Source organism: Triturus cristatus, chromosome 9 (genome assembly GCF_964204655.1).
Source record: "Triturus cristatus chromosome 9, aTriCri1.1, whole genome shotgun sequence".
Lineage (NCBI taxonomy): Eukaryota > Metazoa > Chordata > Amphibia > Caudata > Salamandridae > Triturus > Triturus cristatus.
This window is the reverse complement of record NC_140592.1, coordinates 266,315,292-266,337,609: the sequence shown is the minus strand read 5'-3', so window position 1 is coordinate 266,337,609 and position 22,318 is coordinate 266,315,292. Positions and strand designations below refer to the sequence as shown.

At 43.0% G+C, this 22,318-nt stretch overlaps 1 protein-coding gene across 1 annotated transcript in view; it reads left to right on the top strand.

Annotated features, from left to right (window-relative positions):
- Nucleotides 1-818: 818 nt before the first annotated feature.
- Nucleotides 819-22,318, top strand: part of OGN (osteoglycin) — a 64,236-nt gene continuing 42,736 nt past the window's right edge. Inside the window, exons 1-2 of the mRNA XM_085624884.1 lie at nucleotides 819-957; nucleotides 1,594-1,860. Of these exons, the coding sequence (XP_085481010.1) occupies nucleotides 1,687-1,860 (174 nt within the window). The 5' untranslated portion in view covers nucleotides 819-957; nucleotides 1,594-1,686. The remainder of the gene's footprint in view (nucleotides 958-1,593; nucleotides 1,861-22,318) is intronic.

Genomic DNA, 22,318 nt, shown 5'->3' with positions numbered 1-22,318 from the left:
ATAAAGCCGTTTGCTTCAAAAATCGGGAACCTCCCGCCTGAATCTGGTCTATTTGCAAGTCTGCCTGTGGTAGCTGACATGGGTCTTTCAGCCTTCTTCAGGGCCTTCTATGCAAATCCTCTCTGAAGGTCCTCTAGGGCCGTTCAGTGCTTTATGCTTCTGGCCAGTGCAGGGCTAGAGAACCAGCTTCACATCTGTTGTGCTGCAGCTTTAAGGCTGACAACAATTTAAACTTTTGGCTATGTGAGGAAAGTACACATCTCCCAGATGCAGCAATTACGGAGAAGAATTTGGACAAAGAGATAAAAACGCCTGGCACAGTCGTCTAATAAAACACGGGCATATCCAAATCACGTCCAACTGTGTAGTCGTAGACAGGTAGTTGCAGTTGGTTGATTGTGCGTGGTTGACGTGTTGGTGTGAAGTATTTAAAAGAAAGATACGCAAATACATTATGGCCATTTCATATGTATTTTCTGGGATTTTCTTTCATTAGAAATGCGTGCGAATGCATGTTTGTGGCGTTCTCTTTTGCCAAAGCATAGTAAAGCTGTTTTGCACACAACCGAAATATTAAGCACATGCCTCAGGAAAAGAAAAACTTCAAAAGGCTCATTTGAATAACTACGATTAAGAACATGCATTACAGATGCTGAGTTCAAGCAGACCACACCACGTGACTATTGAGGTGATGTTGTCTTTCATGTACATTAGAGGGAATGGCCAATTACCAGCTGCCTCCTGAGTTTTGTTCTCTGTTCTGGAATATTACTTCAGGCCCCGGGGAAGGAATGCTGGTACAGCCCCTCTCCAAACTAATGAAAAGTCCCTTTAACTTTGTCGAGCTCTCGGCAGAAGTCATTCTCACAGCATCCGGGAAAAAGACCATTTTGGAGTCCCTGTTGATAGGAAATTCTATTTAGCTGAAAAAAAGGCTAACTGGGGCCGTCTGATACGGTAGGTTATTTATTTATTTGAAATGGTGCTAATGTTTTAAAGAACTCGAGTTGGGCTACTATCAGGCAATGAACCTATGTGTTTTTTTTCTCTTGAAATTTAAAAAAAAATCCTGTTAGTTTTTGTGTAGAACTTCGAAGCAAATGTTACTTTTCCACTAAAAGTCAATACACGACTAAACATAAAACTAATCAGTCCCCCGTGTGCTGTACTCTATGCCATAATATATCGTAATCCATAGCCCTGCTGTATTCTCTTGGCAGTAAACCACATTTTACTTGCACGAACTGTTTAGATAAGCAGTATTTGAGCCAGGCAGTCTAGCAAAAAATGAAATTTGCTCCATATGTTACAGATTATTTGGAAAAAATAAATAATAGACCTCTTGCATATAAATTGTTATGTAAGGTTTCTTACAACTTTCTTTTGTGCTCACCATGGTATCGGTTGGACAAGTACACGAATGTGCCCCACACATTCATATTCCCAAAAGTGTTGACTGAGTCACGCCTGCTTTCAATCAAACAGCGCTAAGGGTTAACTTAGTGCATGCTTCGAGTGTTGTAGAACAACTTGGCAACTAGTCCTGCAGGCTCTAAATATTGTGTTGATTAATTACACTTTTTTTTTTTTCAGTCAAAGAGAAACATTTTTCGAACGTCTACGCTTCACCGGTTGCCATTCAGCACATCGACCAGCACAGGAAGGTCCATCTGTGGGTCTGCGACTATGAAGAGCCCGAAGTCCGCGCTTTTTGTGTTGCTGTGCGCGCGCCTGGTGAATTTGGCGCCTCCGAACCAACAGGAATCGATCAACACATTTGACTATGACACAGACATTTTGGAAGGACAACTATTTAAATCAAACTTTGAAGGCCAGTCACACGGAGCAATTTCAAAAAAGGTAATTTAATTTTTGTTCTGTGTCCATGGAATTAAGAACTCAGCTCAAGGGAACCAATCGTAAACTACATCCAGGGAAAATTAATCCAAATGCATGTGCATTTTTTAATAATGTCTTAGATATTCAAATACGTTGCCATGTATCCTTAAAGATCGCATGTCACTAAGTATGTGCACACTTGAAAGGTATTCACCTACATTTGACATTTTCGTCTATTTTCCTAAGCCTACTTGTGTGCATTAAAGTAAATTGGGAATTTCGGGTAAAATGTTTTTTTTTTCTATTGTACTTGTATGTCTTTTTCTGAAGATTTGTATTAGGCATGTCAGTGAGAATTAAATGTCTGGTGCACTTTCCCACGCTTGCTTCATCGCTTACCCATGAAACATCTGAGTGCAAGTTAGAGACTTAGAAAGGTGTGGGAATTTCTTCATCTGACACTCCCCTGGCAACACCTTCTTTACCACTACAATGTGTTTTCAAATGGTGTGTAGAATGCCGATACTTTGCCTACAGTACACACAGTTCGAGTATGTGTGCACAACTTGCATGACCTATTTTGAGTCACTTCTATTTTACACATATGCTTAAAGTAAAATATGAGTGCTTGCATTATGGCTAAATTAGTTTACCAAAAATCGTTTCATGTTTACATTTTTAAATATATTAGATGAATGAAAAATATCAATGTTGCTTTAAATCATCCTATTTACAATTTACTTCTTTTCCACAACAAGCAATGCACTTTTTCTGCTCTTCTCTGACCCGACCCCAAATCAACCCCAACCACTCAATCCCCTATCAATCAAATGAGGACAAAGAAGGGAGGGTGGGAAATTTAGAGCCAAAGTGGCTACTCCTTGATAGATGAATATGATTTTAGCAAGCTATAGAAGGGAGTAGGACCAGATGTAAGCATACAGTGCAAGTTGCAGGGAAATTTGGAGAATGTGAACCAAAAAAGGGAACTCTACCACAATCTTATTTAAGTGCTACTGGGTCCTTGTGTTTACATGCAAAAGAACTGTATTTATTCTACAAAGCAAGACAGGTATCATATCAGTACGTCTCTATGGCCATTTGTTGCACTGAATTTTTAGTACGTGGAAGGGAGATGCTAAAAGACACTTGGGACTATTGAGAATTTGGTGGAGTGGGAGCACCACTATACATTGGCACTGTTCCAGACCAGATAAACTTGTGGTTCTCTTGTGCTATTTAGAGTTGAGGGAAGTTCTGAGATTCCAATGGAGAAGCCTTGACTGGCTCTCCTGTCAGAAACATCTGACCAGATGGACTCCCACAAAAGGGTCATCAGGTCTTAGTAATGGTCACCTGCAATAATTAGAGACAGACACCCATCATTAACTTTCCCTGGCCAAGACCGGCATGGGAGGCATGGTGGTCCAGGGCAAGAAAACCACCTGCACAAGGAAAAACTTCCTGGACATCAAGGTAATTGATAATTTTCTATTCAACAATAAACTCCCATTTTGGCATCAAAAAGAGTAATTACTCAGCAAAACTTCACAGTCTATAATGAAACTGCTGAAGTGGTGGCTCCACTGAATGCAGCAAGATTCCCACCTGCCTTGGGGGCATGGGGGTTCTAAATACGATGGGCAGTCCTCCTCCAGGGGAGTAGAGGCTTTAGCCTCCACTGATATGTCAGGCCAGTGGGCCCACCATGTTCTAAATCAATCCCCAAGAGTATGTAATACTTGTAGATCTGCTGGAAACAGAAGCTACTGGTTCAAGTGCACATTGGACATTGCTTTCACATGGTGTATATTCATTTCTTCATTTTTTTTGTTTGAATCTCTTTATTGCATATTTTTGGTTATCACTTACATTAACAGCTCTCATGACAATACAGTTAGCTAGTAGTCATCTGTTTCATTGTACAATCGTATACATTTCTTGTATGTTTATAACCAATGACAAATACAGCATGGAGCCTGAATCACTGGAGGCGATTGCCCGCGTGGTACCCAGGTTACCTCTGCAGTGTATATTCATTTCGTCATTAAGTTAACTCAAGATGACTGTGAGTTTCAACCTGGTATTTAAGAATAATGAACATGTGCCTTCAAGCAGATAGGCAACTGAAAATGAATTATTAATTTGTATTAACTAAATAACTCTTCGATCTACTGATGATGAGACCATTTTCAAATTAATTAAACGTTGTTCAGCATAAAGTAGACCCATCATTTTTCAAAAATAAAACATGTGTGCAAGCTTAAAGCTTTCCACCTAATCAAACTAGATGTGAAATGTGTCATGGATTATATCCGTGAGTTGATTCGCAGTGGCAGTTTGGATCACGTGAACATCCTCCTAACCCAAGACATTTGCCTATTTGCCTACTGGTTCCTGTTCCACCTCTGAAGGATAGCAAGCATGTGTGCTCTGATAAAAACTTTGTGAGGAGGTTTGAGAGATCCAGCCAGAGTAGTGAATTAATTTCAGTGGTTCTAGTCTTATGAAAAGCTCTACTCTTAGGTTTGGAGAGAGAAGGACATTCCATTTGATTGAGCTCACTCTTTGTATGTGGGTTTATATGTTCTGTTGGGGGTTGATCTCCTAAAGTCTGGATAGAGTCTTCTGGGTCATTTGAGTGCCCTAGGTCCTTTCTCCATGCCCTTTGCTTCCCAGTCTCATTACTCCCATCCAATTTCATTGCCCAGGCTCCTAGGGTTCTGGGATTTTTCTTTGAATCCACAGTGTCTATCTACTAAGAGTAAAAAGTTGTATGGATCATAATAGGTACAACATTATAAGTGATTCATTGATTGATATTCTCAAATGTGTACATATTATCAAGTCTGTGAGGCTGTCAGAAGAATGGTTTTAGACAAGACGAAAAGCTTAGCAATAAAAAACCCAGACTGAATATTCAGGTTCAGCTATTGAGTGAACATTTGCTTCACAGGAAAGCCAAGATCGACAGTCCTAGAAAATCAAAGAAGTCTCTACCAAAAATTTCACAAAAGCTGAAATGAATGTTCTACTTTCTATTGCATGTGGAGATTCGACATTTGTCCACCAATTTGAATTTGTACAGAAGCACCACTTCTACCCAAATACTACACCACTGATAGCCATGGAAGCATCTCCTTATAATACATGAGAGAGCTAATACGTGTTACAACACAGGCCTACCAGGCATCTTTTGGGGTTTTTACCCCAAGATCCACACACTCCCTTTGATTTCATTCCCATGTAGCTATACCACACCCATACAAGCGGGAATAATGCCACACTACTCCCTTTTTCAGTACTCAGAGAAACACAAGCGTCCAGAAACTCCCAGAGATTCACTGAGACATAGGGAAGGGAACAATAATGACCTTTAATGTATTTCAGATGGCTAGGTATATCCCTCACTCTGCCACTGTCCTTGGTGAGTACCCCTAATTGATTCTCTATCTACCAATCACCTAGACACGTCCTCTCTGCAGGACTCCCACTAGCACATATCCCACGCATACACAGAACCAAAGCAGTAGGGCAGGACTTTTCTTACATTGCTCTATAGCCTGGAAGGACCTCCCACTCAACATCATTTTTTCGGTATTTGGACAACATATCGAGTTACAAATATCGGCATACAGATATATCTGAAACAAATAGCGTAATACAAATATATTGTGATGCGAAAATATCATTGTCAAGTGTATCAATTGTTTCAGGTAATATCGTTGCCAAGAATATCGTTGTTGTTAATATCATTTTCAATAATATAGTAGTAAACAATATTGTTTTTTAATTATCATAATGTGTTTTAGTTCATAAATATAATTTTATTTGTTGTTTGTGTAATTGTTAATAGTATTTTTATATATAGTTTGCAATTTTAAATGATTTATAATTTTGAATTCATTAGCTAATAGTAAATTATAGTGGCTTAGTGGGTTTCTACGTTTGTAGGGGTGTAGAGTGGAACATTCATGAGGTAATAATTTTTTAACACTTAATCACTACTTTATTATTAATTACTTAATTGATTATTAATTATGTAAATTGTGTGATCATTATATTTGTTTCGTTATGTATTAGGTGTGGGCTGCCGGGTTTGTAGAGGTATAGGATGGGAAGTTAATTAAGTGATAATTAATCAACAATTAATTTATTATTTATTTTTATTTTATTTTAGCGATTTCTAAAGCGCCTGGTGACCCATGGGCATCCCCGCGCTATAAAACTTGAATTCCTATTGAGAGGGGAGGTGACAGAAGGGTGTTATTTGGGAAACAGATGGGTCTTAAGATTTTTGCGGAAAGCAAGGTAGTTGGATTCCAGTCTGAGGGCGCGAGGCAGTGCATTCCAGCCCTTAGCTGCCTGAACGGAGAATTGTCGACCTCCTGTGCGGGCTTTTTTGAATCTGGGGATGCAGACTAGATTCTCCTTTTGAGATCGTAGTGATCTGGTTGCTGTATAAGGTGTGATCATTTTACTTAGGATCGCTGGACCAGATCCGTTGTAAAGCTTGTGTGTTGTACACATTGCCTTAAAGTGCACCCTTTGGCGCACAGGGAGCCAATGCAGGGTTTTGAGGGCTGGCTTGGCGGATATTCTGGAGGGGGTGTTGGTAATCAGGCGTGCTGCCGCGTTCTGAGTCCGCTGGAGTTTCGTGATGGTCGCCTCGGGGGCTCCCAGATAGACCAGATTGCTGTAGTCCAAACGGGACAACACTAAGCCTTGGATAAGGAGCTTTCTGGACATAGGTGGGAGTAATGGCAGGATTTTACGGGTCGTGCGCATGAGTCCAAAACATGTGCCTGAGGTCTTGGTTGCCTGGGTTTTCATCGTAAGCTGTGGCTCAAGCCACACCCCGAGTGTCTTGATTTCAGATTTAGGGGGGGGAATTTCTCCGAACACATCGGGCCATATTGTCGGCGGGATAGTTGTCCATTGCTTGCCGAGTAGCATTACCTCTGTCTTAGTCCCATTCAATTTCAGTGATGAGGCAGTCATCCAGCTGTGAATGTCTATGAGGCAGTTAGTTAGATTTTCAGGGTGGTCAATCAGCTGGGACAAGGAGACGACTAGTTGGGTGTCGTCAGCGTAGCTCACCATTTTGATGTTGAATGGTGTTACCACATCCTCTAGGGGGGCCATATAGACATTAAAAAGCGTCGGGCTTAGGGAGGAGCCCTGGGGGACGCCGCTAGTGAGTGGGAGGATGGATGAATGATGGCTGTTGTCCCACACTTGAAAGGTGCGTCCTGTGAGAAAGGATTCGATCCATTTGATGGCTGTCCCGGTAAGTCCTGCATTTGTCAGTCTATGCAGAAGGACACGGTGGTTAACCGTGTCAAAGGCTGCACTTAGATCCAGGAGGATCACTGCCACTGATCCTCCTGAATCTAGTAAGCTCCTTGCCTCTTCAATAACTGCGAGGAGTGCGGTGTCTGTTCCATGGCCTGGGCGAAATCCCGTTTGGGATTGTCGAAGCAGTTTATTTGTTTCAAGGAACTGGGACAGTTGGATGTTTACCAGTTTCTCGGTGACTTTGCTAATGCCCGGGAGTAGGGATATTGGCCTATAATTGGACAGGTCTGATGGATCTAGCTGGGGTTTTTTTAAGAGTGCTTTGACCACAGCACTCTTCCAACTGTCGGGAACGATTCCGTGGGTGAGTGAGCAGTTGATAAGGTCCGTAATGGTGGGCACAATTACTGATGCTACGGTCTTGAGGAACCTTATAGGGGCTGGGTCCAGAGGGGATCCACTTTTCATTTTTACTAAGGTTCGCTCAACCTCTACGGGGGTGACAGGTCGAAAGGTCTGAAGCGATGGACGACAGATGCTTTCAGTCTGCTCGATGGAGGTGCTACTTTCCGTGGGGCTGAGGGAGATGGGGGGTGGGAGGGAGGCCAGGATGCGGGTGATTTTCTCGTTGAAGAAGTTGGCTAGCTCGTTACTTCTATCAACTTTGGGGGTGTTGGAGGGGGAGGTGGTGGGGACCTTGGTCAGCTCTTTGACGATTAAAAAGGATTCTCGGGCTGAATTGGATGCTTCTTGTATTCGTGTGTTATAGTAAGAAGCTTTGGCTGACTTAATGGCCTCTTTGTAAAGTTTGACCGTGGCTTGGTAGGCTTCTTTGCTGGCAGATTGCCAGGTCTTTCTCCAGAGTCGTTCGGCCTTTTTGCAGTTTTTGCGAAGTGTCCTTAGTTCTGCGGAGTACCATGGTGCTGAGCCAGGTTTGCCGTTTTTATTTTCCCTATTTCTGAGAGGGAGTACTAGGTCTAGGGAAACGGTGATCCATTCCCTGAATCTTCTGTCTGCCGTATTTGGATCTTCAGCGTGAGCAGGGATGTTTTTTTCAAGGGTCTGAGCCCAATCGTCTATGGAGAGTTTGGGCCAGGTCCTATCCTTACTAAAGGTAGGGGGTGTACGGTTTTTCGTGAAGGTTCCAGGTAATTGGAAAGGGACCAAGAAGTGGTCTGTCCAAGGGAGGGGGAGAGCCTCCTTTGCTAGCATTGAGAGCGAGCTGGTAAATACGGGGTCTAATAAGTGGCCCTTGATATGGGTGGCTCCGGAGTTTAATAGACGGATATCGAAGGCCGCTAGATCTTGAATCAGGTCATTGGCTATCGAGTCGGCCGGGTCTTCTAGGTGAATGTTCAGATCCCCAACTATCAAATAGTTCGATAAGGAGTGGGCCTGAGTTGTGACTAGCTCCAAAAGAGAGCAGGTGAAGGGGCCTGGGATGCCGGGGGGGCGGTAAATGAGGAGTCCTGTTAGAGAAGTAGTTGGGTTGAGCGTGATGGTAAAATCCATATTTAATTGATTATTAATTATGTACATTGTGTAATAATTATATTTTTTATTTAATTATTGCGTGCAGGCTGATGGGTTTGTAGGTGGATAGGGTGGGAAGTGCAGTAATAATTAACAATTAATTATTAGTTTATTATAAATTATTTAATTGAATTTTAATTATGTAGATTGTGTAATAACAATAAACATTAGTTATATTTTATGTGTGGGCTATTGGGCTTGTAGGGATATAGGGTGGAAAGTTAATTAAATAATAATAATCAATAAGTTATTCATTATTAATTATTTAAATGATAATTATGTACATTATGTAGTATTGATATTTTTTAGCTATATTTTAGTTGTGGTTTGTTAGATTTGTAGCGTATAGGATAGGACACTAATTAAGTAATAATTAATTAACAAATACATATTAATTCTTAGTTAATTAATTAGTAAATTGATTATCAACTATGTTAATTGCATTATACTTATTTATTTTAGTTACATTTTAACTGTGGCGGCTAGATTTGTGGGGATACAGTATGGGACGTTATTAAGTAATAAATAAGTAACATTTTTCAAACTGATAATTATAATGTTTAATGATCATGAAAATTCTTAAATTGTCTTTTCTTTTTTATATATATAATGTCTTTGAGTTAAATAATAATGTTCACATGGAGAGTATTATATTTGTTCAAAATAAATAGAGTTATACAAATATGTAATGTGTTTGAAGTGAAGTACTTTCCCAACTGTTGCGCAGACTGGAGTGGGAATAGCCAAATTAACCCCTCTGATATCTAAAGCTTTCCCTACTTTTGCATAGACTGGAGTGGGAATAGGAAATCTTACCCCTCGTAAGTCCAATACTTTTCCTACTGACCTGTTAAATGTAAGAAAGCCTATGCTTTCACTTCTGTTACATAAACTGGAGTGGGAACAGTATATCTATGATTCCCATACTTCAACACCTCCCTTTTCCAGAAGGAAGACACACTGACACCTGATGGAAATTGAGAAAAAGGCTTTTAATCCAAGTGGGAAGCTGCACAGGTAAAGAACACCCAACGCGCGATCAAGCCTCGTAGGAGGAAAAACGCGTTGCGTGTTCTTTACCTGTACAGCTTTCCACTTGGATTAAAAGCCTTTTTCTCAATTTCCATCAGGTGTTCGTGTGCCTTCCTTCTGGAAAAGGGAGGTGTTATTTGGATGCTTGTGTGCGGGGGCTCCGGTCCCGCAACACTGACCCACCCTGCAGGGTCAGAGGCTCATTCATTGGAGCAGTTTTGGTGATGTATGGCATTCAATGAGCCCGGCCCGCACAGCCACCTTAAAGAGAAAATACAGAGACATTCTATATGAAAATCACAAGGTGAGCAGGCAAGGGAAGCGAGATGGATGTTGTCCATTGGCTGGTGGAATGTGTAGAAAAATGCTGTGTGGGGGAGAATAATGCAAGATGGAACAGGTTTAAAAACGAACTGCATTTACAAACAATCTCCATTTTAAGACCGTGTTGTAGCTATTGTGCAAGAGTGAACTAATAAAGTTTTGCCATGCTGCTGTCTACTTGAAAAAAAAACAGACACCTGTTTGTATTCGCACTCTGAAGGATGACTTAACCCGTTCCCCGCTCATGACGGAACCACTCCGTCATGAGCCACGGGTACGCTGTGCTCATGACGGAGTGGTTCCGTCATGCTGCGGCCGTTGGCGGCCGCTCCTCCCACGCGGCGCTAATTCCCCGCCTGTGCGGGCGATTAGCGCAGTGGGTGGAGTCATGACGGAACCACGCCGTCATGAGCACAGCTCACCCGTGACTTATGACGGTGTGGTTCCGTCATGAGCACAGCGGCGCCGTCAACCCCCCCAAACCCCCCCAGCGCTGCGGCGGAATTCGCGCCGCAGCGAAGGGGTTAAACCGCAGTGTTGATTCACACGGCTAGTCGATGGCAGAGACTTCTACCTGTGATCAAGCCTCGTAGGAGGAGAAATGTATTGGGTGTTCTTAACCTGTGCAGCTTCCCACTTGGATTAAAAGCCTTTTTCTCAATTTCCATAAGGTGTCGGTGTGCCTTCCTTTTGGAAAAGGGAGGTGTTGCTTGATTATTTTTTTGCGGGGGGCTCCAGTACCGCAACACTGACCCACCCTGCAGAGTCAGAGGCTCATTCATTGGAGCAGTTTTGGTGGTATATATATATATATTCACTGAAAAAACCATAGGTTTCAGGCACATTATAGTTAGGAATTAGCATTTAAAAAACCTTAGAAATTCACAGAAAAAACCATAGGTTTCAGGGGCATTATAGTTAGGAATTAGCATTTAAAAAACCTTAGAAATTCACAGAAAAAACCATAGGTTTCAGGGGCATTATAGTTAGATGGACTTTTCACTCATACAAAACCATTGAAATTCCCCCGTTATAGTTAGTTTAGCTAACTATAACTCGCGCGCCCGCAATGCACTGCTGATGACGTCAGATATTACTCATGACATGGTCAGTGACATCACTCATGACATCACTGATGACATCTCAAATGACATCACTGATGACATCATCCTTGTGATAGAGTGGCAGACCTCCTCTCCCCCTAATATAACCTTTGATACACACATTCAAAAATAGAAACTCAAATTTTCAAAACAAAGGACATAGTTACAACAACCTATTCAGTAATTCTAATATCCACATACACATCCACTCATTCACCAACAGTCCTATACAGTCACTCATACATGTACTCACTCATCGTATGTACTCATACACCTATACATCCTGTTACACAACGCCACTCATCCATAGAGTTACTCACACACATAGTCACTCATGCTAATAAAGAATCAAACATCCATTTACTTGCATAAACAGTTATACACACACCACCACACTTACTTCTACAGAAACTTACACATACTTAGTCTTTTAAACAATCTCTTATAGAAACAAATACTTATTCATACAGGAACTCTTTCAATCTCTCACTCTCACATATACTCACTTATATACACCAATAGTCACATATACTAGTTTAAAACATATGTAGTTACTCATAAAGACACTATTGAGACAGTCATTCACTCACTAACACACCCATGCACACATGCATCCACCCATACAGTCCTGCACACATGCTGTCTTCAACACATACAAATAGTGAAAAGTGCAGGAAGAAGGATAACGTGCAGAAAGAACAAACAGAAGAGCAGAAAGAAGCCTTGTTGCAAAATTATCCTGTATCCTCAACTTTTTCAGACGGATACTGGTGGTAACTGAATCTGACTAACCAGTCCTAGAGCCAGTGCTATGTTAAGAGACACTCCGAATACAGTGAAAACACCTACATACACTAGGGAACACTATGCGTTGGGGTCCCCCTGTGATTAGCATGACCTCCTCTGTAAGCCCCTAGTATATAATAGGGCAGGGGATTAAAACGACCTCTTAAAACGCGCCACAGGGCGTGTTTGCACATGTCACCTCAGGCCCCGTCCCCTCCCTTCCCCACTGTGTAAACATGCCCTGTGGCCGTCTTAAGTTGGGAGATTAAGTCCCCTTGAATCCTAAGGGTCCCTAGGTTCCAACTAGACCACTAGGTTCCTCCAGTAAGCGCCACAGAAGCTGCGTTGTAGAGAGATGTAAAAAGGGGCACGGCCTATACCACCTCTCTGCAACGCAGCGCAGTGGCGCTTACTGGAAGCACCTGGTGGGGTTGTTGGCCCTCCAGGGTCCCTCAGGATTGAAGGGGAATTATTTCCCCAACTTAAAACGCGCCACAGGGCTTGTTTGCACACATTAACTCAGGCCCCGTGCCCTCCCTTCACCACTGTGTAAACACGCCCTGTGGCCGTTTTTAGTTGGGAGATTAAGTCCCCTTGAATCCTAAGGGTCCCTAGAGTCAAACTAGCCCACTAGGTACCTCCAGTAAGCGCCACAGAGCTGCGTTGCATAGAGGTGTAAAAAGGGGCGTGGCCTCAGAACACCTGTCTGCAACGCAGCACCCTGGCGCATACTGGAGATACCTGTTGGGCTAGTTGGCCCTCAGGGACCCTCAGTATTGAAGGGGAATTAATTCTCCAACTTACAACTGGCCAGGGGGCGCGTTTGCAGAGTGCTGCAAGGAGGGGGCGTGGCCTCCGGCGCGATGCCGGTCTTTTATTTATTTTATTTTTTTAAGAAGGAGGGCTGTGTGGTCCCCCTTCTTTTTCTAATTTATTGGCCCTGGGGACCCCATCCCCCAGGGCCCGCACCCTAATTTTTTTTTTTGATGAAAAAAATGTATTTGGCCCTCCCAAGGCCATAATCGGCCCCGGGGTCATGGCCTTTTTTTTTTTTATTCTTTAGGAGGGGGGCTGCGTTGCCCCCCTCCTCAGGCCACTTATGGCCCCGGGGACCCCATCCCCCGGGGCCGGCCTTTGTTTTTTATTATTTTTAAAAACTATATATTTATAGAAATACCTAGGACATGCTGGACAAACTGTATGTACCTATCACCATGACGATTTGCGTGATGTTCATTAAAAGGCGACTATGCATACAATGAATCCACGTGGAATGTATTTACACCGCTAGTGAAGCTCTGACATGTCTGACGCCCTACCGTGCCTAATCCCGGCGCCCCCGCCGGTGGGTAGTCTCCAAGTAGACACCCTTGTCGTTTATTTATACAAACATGGGTAGCTATTGACGGGCACATTTAATACACATGCACACAAAGCCATTCAAAGGGGATTCGACAAAAATTCGACCAATCTATGCAAGAAACCCCCCTCACGGTTAATAAAACACACATCCACCGCCGGATGTGTAATACTTTTTATTTTACTCTCTGGAAAGGAGACAAACCTCACTTGAGAGTCATAGCGTGCTCCTGGCTGAGCCCAATGCTGTGTTACACCCACCAGTGCCCGCCAAGTGCCACACACCTCTGTGTTGTATTCCACCAGCTATTGCGTATGCTATGACACTCTCTAGCCCATGTGCACTGTAACACCACCCCGTGAATATGTCATGCCACACTTGCCTTTGCACGGGTTATATTGCCCCATCTAACATGCCTTCCTCGATGCCTATGTTATAACGCACAGCGCTATGCCATACATATTACAATCTGGGATCCATATCTTTGTCACAGTGCATATGCAACGTTACACTCCTCAGCACATATTTTATATTACAACTTTAGAGACTAGTTAGGTTACACAACACTGCCCTGTGCATATTACACTCCAAGGCGCATATCGCATAGCATGCGCTAGTGCCTGTGCTATCTCGCGCTCTCCAATGAATCTGTAATTGCGCACAATGTATTGCATATTATATTTCACGCCCCTGTTCATCTTATATCACACTTTTTTGTGCATAGTTTATACCATATACTATATCAAGTTTTCATTTTCAATCGTGCTCTCAGGACTATGTTCTATATAACACTGCGTCCACCTACCCTTTTCACGGGCATTACATTTTGCGATGGGGGGGTGGAGGGTCAGGGGGTGTTTCTGCCAAGTGAACCTGGAGTCACAGTCACAAACGTCCTCTTCTTCCTGAATAAAAGTGAGATTATGCTGCATACTTGTTCATATTTTAAGTAGTTCGCACAGATACACATTTTAAAAACAATAAAGTTCCTAATACCCACCTTCTCTGAACAGTTAGCTTGCTGCCCCATCCATCTCCTCCCTATCCTCTGTTGTCTGAATCCATGGACTAGCCTCCTCCCTCCTGCCATGCATGGTCTGATGTGCTGCCACTGCCCTCCATTTAGCATGATGCACCAGTCCACTCCTCCTGCCCTCCATTGCCCAATTCTATGGCCCATCATTGACCTCCTGCTTAGCCTCTGTGCTTAGCTTGCTGCCCCTATTCTTCTTCCCCCTGCCCTCTGATGTCTTTGTGCATGCACCTGCTCCATCCTTTTTGCCCACCATGTTCCATGGACCTGCCACTCCTATCTACTCTGTGTGTTCTGTTGAGCTGCCACTCCCCTCCCACCTGCCTAGCATTGTCAGATGACTGTAACCTGTCCCTGCCACCTCCACCCTGCCTGTCCACATGCCATGCCCCTATCCCCTTCCTCCTGTCCTCCATGGTCCATTTTACTGCCACACCCTTCTGCCCTCCCTGGTCTGTTGTGCTGCAACTGCTCCTCCTGCCTGCCCCGCGTGGTCTGTTGTGGGGCCCCTTCCCCTGAACTCACTTGTCTGTGCCCAGGTCCTGACCCTCCCTTCTATCCTCCATGGTCCTTTGTGCATGCCCCTGCACCCTCCTTCTTGCCCATCATAGCCATTGTGCTGCCACTAACCCTCCTGCTTGCCATGCATGGTCTTCATTGCTGCCATGGCCCCTCCCACCTTCCCTGTGTGGTAAGCTAGCTGCCCCTGACCCCCTCCCACCTTCCCTCCATGGTCTGTGTGTATGCCATCATAGCCTCATTGTTGCTCTCCATGGTGTGTCTTGTTTCTAGTGCCCATCCTGCCTGACCTCCATGGTCATCTTGCTGCTCCTGCCCTGCCCCCTTGCCCCCAGCCCTCTGTTTCCATGTGCAGACCCCTATTCCCTCCCTCCTGGCTTGTCTGTCCCATTGTAATGCCCCTGATCCGTCCCTCCTGCCCTTTATGGTCTGTTATGCTGCAGCTTTCTCTCCTGTCTGTCCATTATGGTCAGCTAGCTACCATTGCCTCTTTCCCCTCTGTTCTCTGTTGTCCATGTGCATGGTCCTGTCCCCTCCCTATTGCTTTCTATGGATTGTTGTGCTGCACTCCTGTCCCGCATGCCCTGTGTGGTGTATTGTGCTGCTGCAAACCCTGATGCCTGCCCTGTAGGGTCAGTTTGGTGCACCTCTCCATGTCCCTCCTGTCCTCTGTTATCGGAGTCCATGTCCCTACCCCAATTCCTCCTGCCTACCATGATCCAATGTACCACACTTGCGAACATTTTGAACTTGGTAAGAGGGAGATTTTGAAAAAAAACTGGGGTATTGATTTTCCCCTTTGAGTTACATTGAAAAAGAGGAGATTGTAGACAGGAGACAGATCAAATAAAGCCCATTTGAGCTTAAAAACTTTAGACGTTTCCTGGCTGAAACGGGTCTGTTGGCATGTATGGTTGTACTACCACTGCCTCTTCCTTCTGCCCACAATATTATTATATATATATATTTATATTGCCATAGTCTCTCTTGTCAGTCCTGTATTGTTGGTTTGTTGCCCCTGCTCCCCTTCCCACTGCCCTCCATAGTCTGTTGTGCTGCCACTGCCCTTCCTGCCTGCCCAGTGTGGTCAAATTGTTGCCTCTGCACTCTCCTACCTGCCTTCAATTTTCAGAGACCGTGTCCCTGGCCTCTGCCACTCAACAGTATCCCAATGAACAACTAGATTGCTAACATTCTATATTTATTACATAAGTGTGGAACGCCTGACGTCATCTTGATGTAATCAAAACTGTAATACCTAGAGTATTTCCTTTAGAAATTACATATATGAGAGGGTCTTATTTGCATCAAAATTATGGTTAGTGCTCTAAAAAACTAAAATGAGGACATATTTTCAGAGTTTTCAAATAGCGACAAAGAACTTTAAAATTATTTCTAATCTTTGTTTTTTTATCCAGTTGACCACTTGATTAAATGTTGCACCTAGGGAAGAGGATGTGGTGTTACTTCCAGAGCTGCAGACTTTGCAACTGGGGAACCAGGTTGGAGTTTCTGCTTCAGCTCAACATTCTGTGATTCTGGTCAAATCACTTAATCTCCCCATGTCCACGGAAGTCTGCTGCTGGTATTAAAAGTGCATGTTTCAGTCTGCATATCAGAATTGTTAAATGAAATAGAAGAGGATTTGAGAAGTCACTCAAAATGTGCCCTAATTTTTCTTTCTTCAGCACTAATCATAATTTCTATGGCAAAATGAACCCCCTCATTGTGTTCCTTTTTAAATTAAATGTTTTAAGTGTAACCAGTTTATTCCAATCAAGATGGCTTCAGATATGACATATTATTTGTCATAAGTAAGACAGTAAGCGCTCTAGTTGTTCTTAAGAACACTCTGGGACATTCTGTCATTGGCCTATACTTGGGCTACATCTGGGTGATATTTGGGCTACATTTGGGCTCTTCTGTCTCTGGTGGCCATCTTGGGAGATTTATTTGTTATGAAGTTTCCTAATTTCCTCCTTTACTGCAGTCTCCTCAGTAGGAAATACTTTCAGTTTTTTACTTTGGTTCCATCAAGAAGGCATTCAGATGTGTCACACATTTGCCATAAATTCTGAATGTTAGCACTCTAGTTGCTCATTAGATCACTGTAGTAAAGCTACTGCTCACCAGGGAAGTCTGCTGCTGGTATTCAAAGTGCATGTTTCAGTCTGCATGTCAGAATTTTTTTATGAACTAGAAGAGGATTTGAGAAGTCAAAATGTGCCCTAATTTTTCTTTCTGCAGCACTAATCATAAATTCTATGGCAAAATGAACCCCCTCATTTTGTTCCTTTTTAAATTAAATGTTTTAAGTGTTACCACTTTATTCCAATCAAGATGGCTTCAGGTGTGCCATACTTTTGTATAAGTAAGACTGTTAGCGCTCTAGTTGTTCGTTAGAACACTCTGGGACATTCTGTCATTGGGCTATACTTGGGCTACATCTGGGTGGTATTTGGGCTACATTTGGGCTCTTTTGTCTCTGGTGGCCATTTTGGAAGACTTATTTGTTATGAAGTTTCCTAATTTCCTAATTTCCTATAGTCTCCTCAATAGGAAATACTTTGAGTTTTTTACTTTGATTCCATCAAGAAGGCATTCAGATGTGTCACACATTTGCCATAAATTCACAATGTTAGCACTCTAGTTGCTTATTAGATCACTGTAGTAAAGCTACTGCTCACCAGGAAAGTCTGCTGCTGGTATTGAAAGTGCATGTTTCAGTCTGCATGTCAGAATATTTTAATGAAATAGAAGAGGATTTGAGAAGTCACTCAGAATGTGCCCTAATTTTTCCGGGTAAAGTTACCACTTTATTCCAATCAAGATGGCTTCAGGTGTGCCATACTTTTGTCATAAGTAAGACTGTTAGCGCTCTAGTTGTTCGTTAGAACACTCTGGGACATTCTGTCATTGGGCTATACTTGGGCTACATCTGGGTGATATTTGGGCTACATTTGGGCTCTTTTGTCTCTGGTGGCCATCTTGGGGGATTTATTTGTTATGAAGTTTCCTAATTTCCTCATTTACTGCAGTCTCCTCAGTAGGAAAAACGTTCCGTTTTTTTACTTTGGTTCCATCAAGAAGGCATTCAAATGTGTCACACATTTGCCATAAATACTGAATGTTAGCACTCTACTTGCTCATTAGATCACTGTAGTAAAGCTACTGCTCACCAGGGAAGTCTGCTGCTGGTATTCAAAGTGCATGTTTCAGTCTGCATGTCAGAATTTTTTTATGAAATAGAAGAGGATTTGAGAAGTCAAAATGTGCCCTAATTTTTCTTTCTGCAGCACTAATCATAAATTCTATGGCAAAATGAACCCCCTCATTTTGTTCCTTTGTAAATTAAATGTTTTAAGTGTTACCACTTTATTCCAGTCAAGATGGCTTCAGGTGTGCCATACGTTTGTATAAGGAAGACTGTTAGTGCTCTAGTTGTTCGTGAGAACACTCTGGGACATTCTGTCTTTGGGCTATACTTGGGCTACATCTGGGTGATATTTGGGCTACATTTGGGCTCTTTTGTCTCTGGTGGCCATCTTGGGAGACTTATTTGTTATGTAGTTTCCTAATTTCCTCATTTACTACAGTCTCCTCAGTAGGAAATACTTTCAGTTTTTTACTTTGATTCCATCAAGAAGGCATTCCGATGTGTCACACATCTAGTTGCTTATTAGATCACTGTAGTAAAGCTACTGCTCACCAGGGAAGTCTGCTGCTGGTATTGAAAGTGCATATTTCAGTCTGCATGTCAGAATATTTTAATGAAATAGAAGAGGATTTGAGAAATTACTCAGAATGTGCCCTAATTTTTCCGGGTAAAGTTACCACTTTATTCCAATCAAGATGGCTTCAGGTGTGCAATACGTTTGTCATAAGTAGGACTGTTAGCGCTCTAGTTGTTCTTTAGAACACTCTGGGAAGCTGCACTAGAACACAAAGGAATCAACTGACAGTCTCCGCCCTTGTTGGATGTACATGTTTTACTGAGAATGTCAGACTTCATTCTCACATGACTGAGAAAGATAATGTGAATTTACAGAAAATATGCTCTCAGTTTAGCTTATAGATCACCTTCCAAACCTCTGTGGGAAAAGCATGAGAAAATAGTTTCTCTCAAACATGATTCATGATTGGGGCTCCCGGTTTTCTGTTTAAACGGATTTTTACATATAAACACAGACGGAAAACAATGTTTCCTTTGTCTGTATTTATATGTAAAAACGGCAAAATACTAGCAACTTTTGCCTGGCTGCCGTGCTCGAATCCAATTATCTTGCCACGCCCCCTGGGAGGTCGAAGGGGGAGGGCGGGAGCAAACAAACACCACACACCAGACATGCACTCCAGCATCCTCTTTACCACCTCTGCCATAACGCCTGCACCACTACTACAGCTGAGCAACCCCGTGCCACAGCTACACTAACAACATCCCCACCCGCTGTACCAACCACACCGTCAGTGCTGTCTAGTCGGCTCGTCGTCTCACCTTCTGCGTGGCGGGCCCCGTGGCCCGATCTGCTCAGAGCTTTCTACCTCTTGAGGCTCTCCTTAGTGCACATGCCTAACCTCCGGCGCTGAGTGCAGCCTGGCCTGTTCTTCATCTCTCGGGCCTGCCCAGCTCCTGCGATGTCTCGCTACTGGGCTGCCTGCACACCTGACTCGTCCTCCACTGGGCAAGGGGCCGACCACAGGTTCTGGGGGGGTGGGGGGTTTCGTCTAGCGGGTTTCTCTTAGGCCCCATTCAGCCTGCTTCCTTCATCACTAGCGGCCATAATCGATGTAAGAGGCAGCGTAGGCCGGCCAGGATCAGTCAGACGACTGCTGGTGGTGCAGGAGCAGATTCTGGTCTGTTCCGGCCTCTCGGTTGCATTGTGTGGCAATGCCACCCTTCATGAAGTGGGCCGAAATGGAAAGAGCGAGAAGGGTCCCCAGTTCGTCAGAGAATGTCTATTTGATTTACAAAGGTAGTGTGCTATACATGGAGAACTTAGCTGAGGGGAAAAGGTGTTTGCATACGGTTTAGAAATGTTGGAATTTCGCCTTTTTACTGTACTCCCTAAGCACACAACAAGCATTGGGTTCAAAGGGCTTCAGCCCCCCCCCACCTTTGTGTGAGTCAGCCTGGCGGAGACAGCTTCCCAGGCTCACACACAGCCGCTCCCCAGTACTTCACAGGTCTTTAAAAGACCATTTGCTTGTTAACAAGGCTTTCTTTTTTCTTTCACCCCTTTTTAGAGCCCCTGCATCTTCACTCTGCCAATTTCTGGAACAATCAGAACCACCCCCCGAAATTTTGATTAGCCCCTCCTGAAATTTTACTCTAGTTGCGCCTCTGGTACTCCTCACGGGATACATTCATGTTTTGACTGCTGAGTTGTTTTAGAGGCATTGTCTATATTGGTATCGAAAGAAATTGGAAAATAAAGATGTTAATAACAGAGAACACTGGTACCATTATACATCAACGTTATACTAATTTTCTTGGGCACAGTATTTCCCCATTCTATCATTTTCATTGGCCTCAGTTGCTCGTGGTCAGCACCCTAGTTCCAGACCACACAACATCTTCTGCATGCCCATTCATCCCTGTGGCCTCTTACTTACCCTGCAGTCAAACAGCAATTTGAAATGTTGCCTTACTTTAATCTTTCATGGGCCCCCTGATAGAGCCAGCTCTGTTCTGGAGTCTTGCCCTAATGACCTTCAATATGTCTTTAAAAGAGTGCTTAACTACAGTTTTCATGTAATTCCTTTTTAATATGGAACTAGCATGTGTTTCAGCTTTTTGTGCTCTCTTTTGCCAGGTCATTAGAGCGCACAGGAACACTCCTTCAAATTCTAAATGTGTTTACATCGATTATTCTGGGATAGTGAGGTGTGTTTTCAATATTTTTGTAACACAGCAGCATTTATTTATATATATTACTGAAAATGATCATGCATTGTCAATTTAAATAAATGCGGAAAAATACTAGCTATAGCGCCGTCTTTTGCTTGTGGCAAAAATAAATGTGGATAAATACAGAAAAAGTGCCCAAAAATAAATATGGATAAATACAGACGGAAATGGCAAAAAAATGAATACCATAAAACCGGGAGCCATAATCATGATATCACAGCAGAAGACTTTTTCACATGGTAAAATCACCTTGGAACACACCACAATTCTTAAAATGAGTATGGTACCATCAACAAATGATTTATAATGTAACTAAAGTCTTAAAACCTTCTATTAACTGCAATGCTTTTTAATGAGGTGCTATCATGTATATTGGTCCCAAGATGGCTGTCAACACTTCTTAGATGAAGTACTGACAGCCAATCAGATCTCACGATGAGATGTGTGATTAGGCTCCGCCCAGATATAGCTATCTTTTTAACTTCAATTTTCTCAGGAACTACTGAACGGATTTACACCATTTAAGCAAAAGGCATGAGTCTGAACTGAGGACTACCTCTTTGCCAAATTTGGTTTAATTCCGTTCAGCAGTTCGGGCTGTAGCTGCGTCAACAGGTCCTATGGGAAAATGCATGGGGAAAACGTGTTTTGGGACCCCCCTTTTTTCTCGGCCCCCGCTTGACGAATCGCCGTGAAATGTTCAGGATAGGAGCGGACTGGAGCTGGCCAAAAGTTTGGAAAATTTCGCGAAGATTCGTCAATCGGTGCCAACGTTATTCCAAATAGAATGTTGCAGATTTCCTATGTAAAATAGGTCCTAACTATAACTACCTACTGGCGTCTGCCAGTAGGTAATATATATATATATATATATATAATTCACTTAAAAAACCATAGGTTTCACATATGTTATGGTTAGGTGGACATTTCACTCTTAAAAAAACAATGAAATTCCCCCGTTATAGTTAGTTGAGATAACTATAACTTGCGCGCCCGCAATCCTCTGCTCATGATGTCACATATTACATCACTCATGACATGGTCAGTGGCATCACTCATGACATCACTGATGACATCATCCTTGTGATAGAGTGGCGGTCGCGCGAGTTATAGTTATCTCAACTAACTATAACGGGGGAATTTCATTGTTTTTTTTACGAGTGAAATGTCCACCTAACTATAACATGTGTGAAACCTATGGTTTTTTAAGTGAATTTGCAAGGTTTTTTAAATGCTAATTCCTAACTATAACGTGTGTGAAACCTATGGTTTTTTAAGTGAATTTGTACGTTTTTTAAATGCTAAGTTGTGTATGTATTATTATATTTTTTTTAAAGGTTTTTCACCGTGCGTGCACCGTGCGCGCACGGTGCGCGCACCCCGCGATTAAAAAAAAAACAAAAAAATTTTTTTTTCACACTTCGGGGTCCTTTAGGGACCCCCTGACAAAGGCTAGGGGGTCAGGAACTCTCTACCCTGCCCCCTTTTCACGTTTGCCACCTCTCTTTTTCACTGTCGCACCCAAAACAAACAAAATGGCGGCCGACACTTCCTGATTTCGACCGATTCGAACATTGACTGAA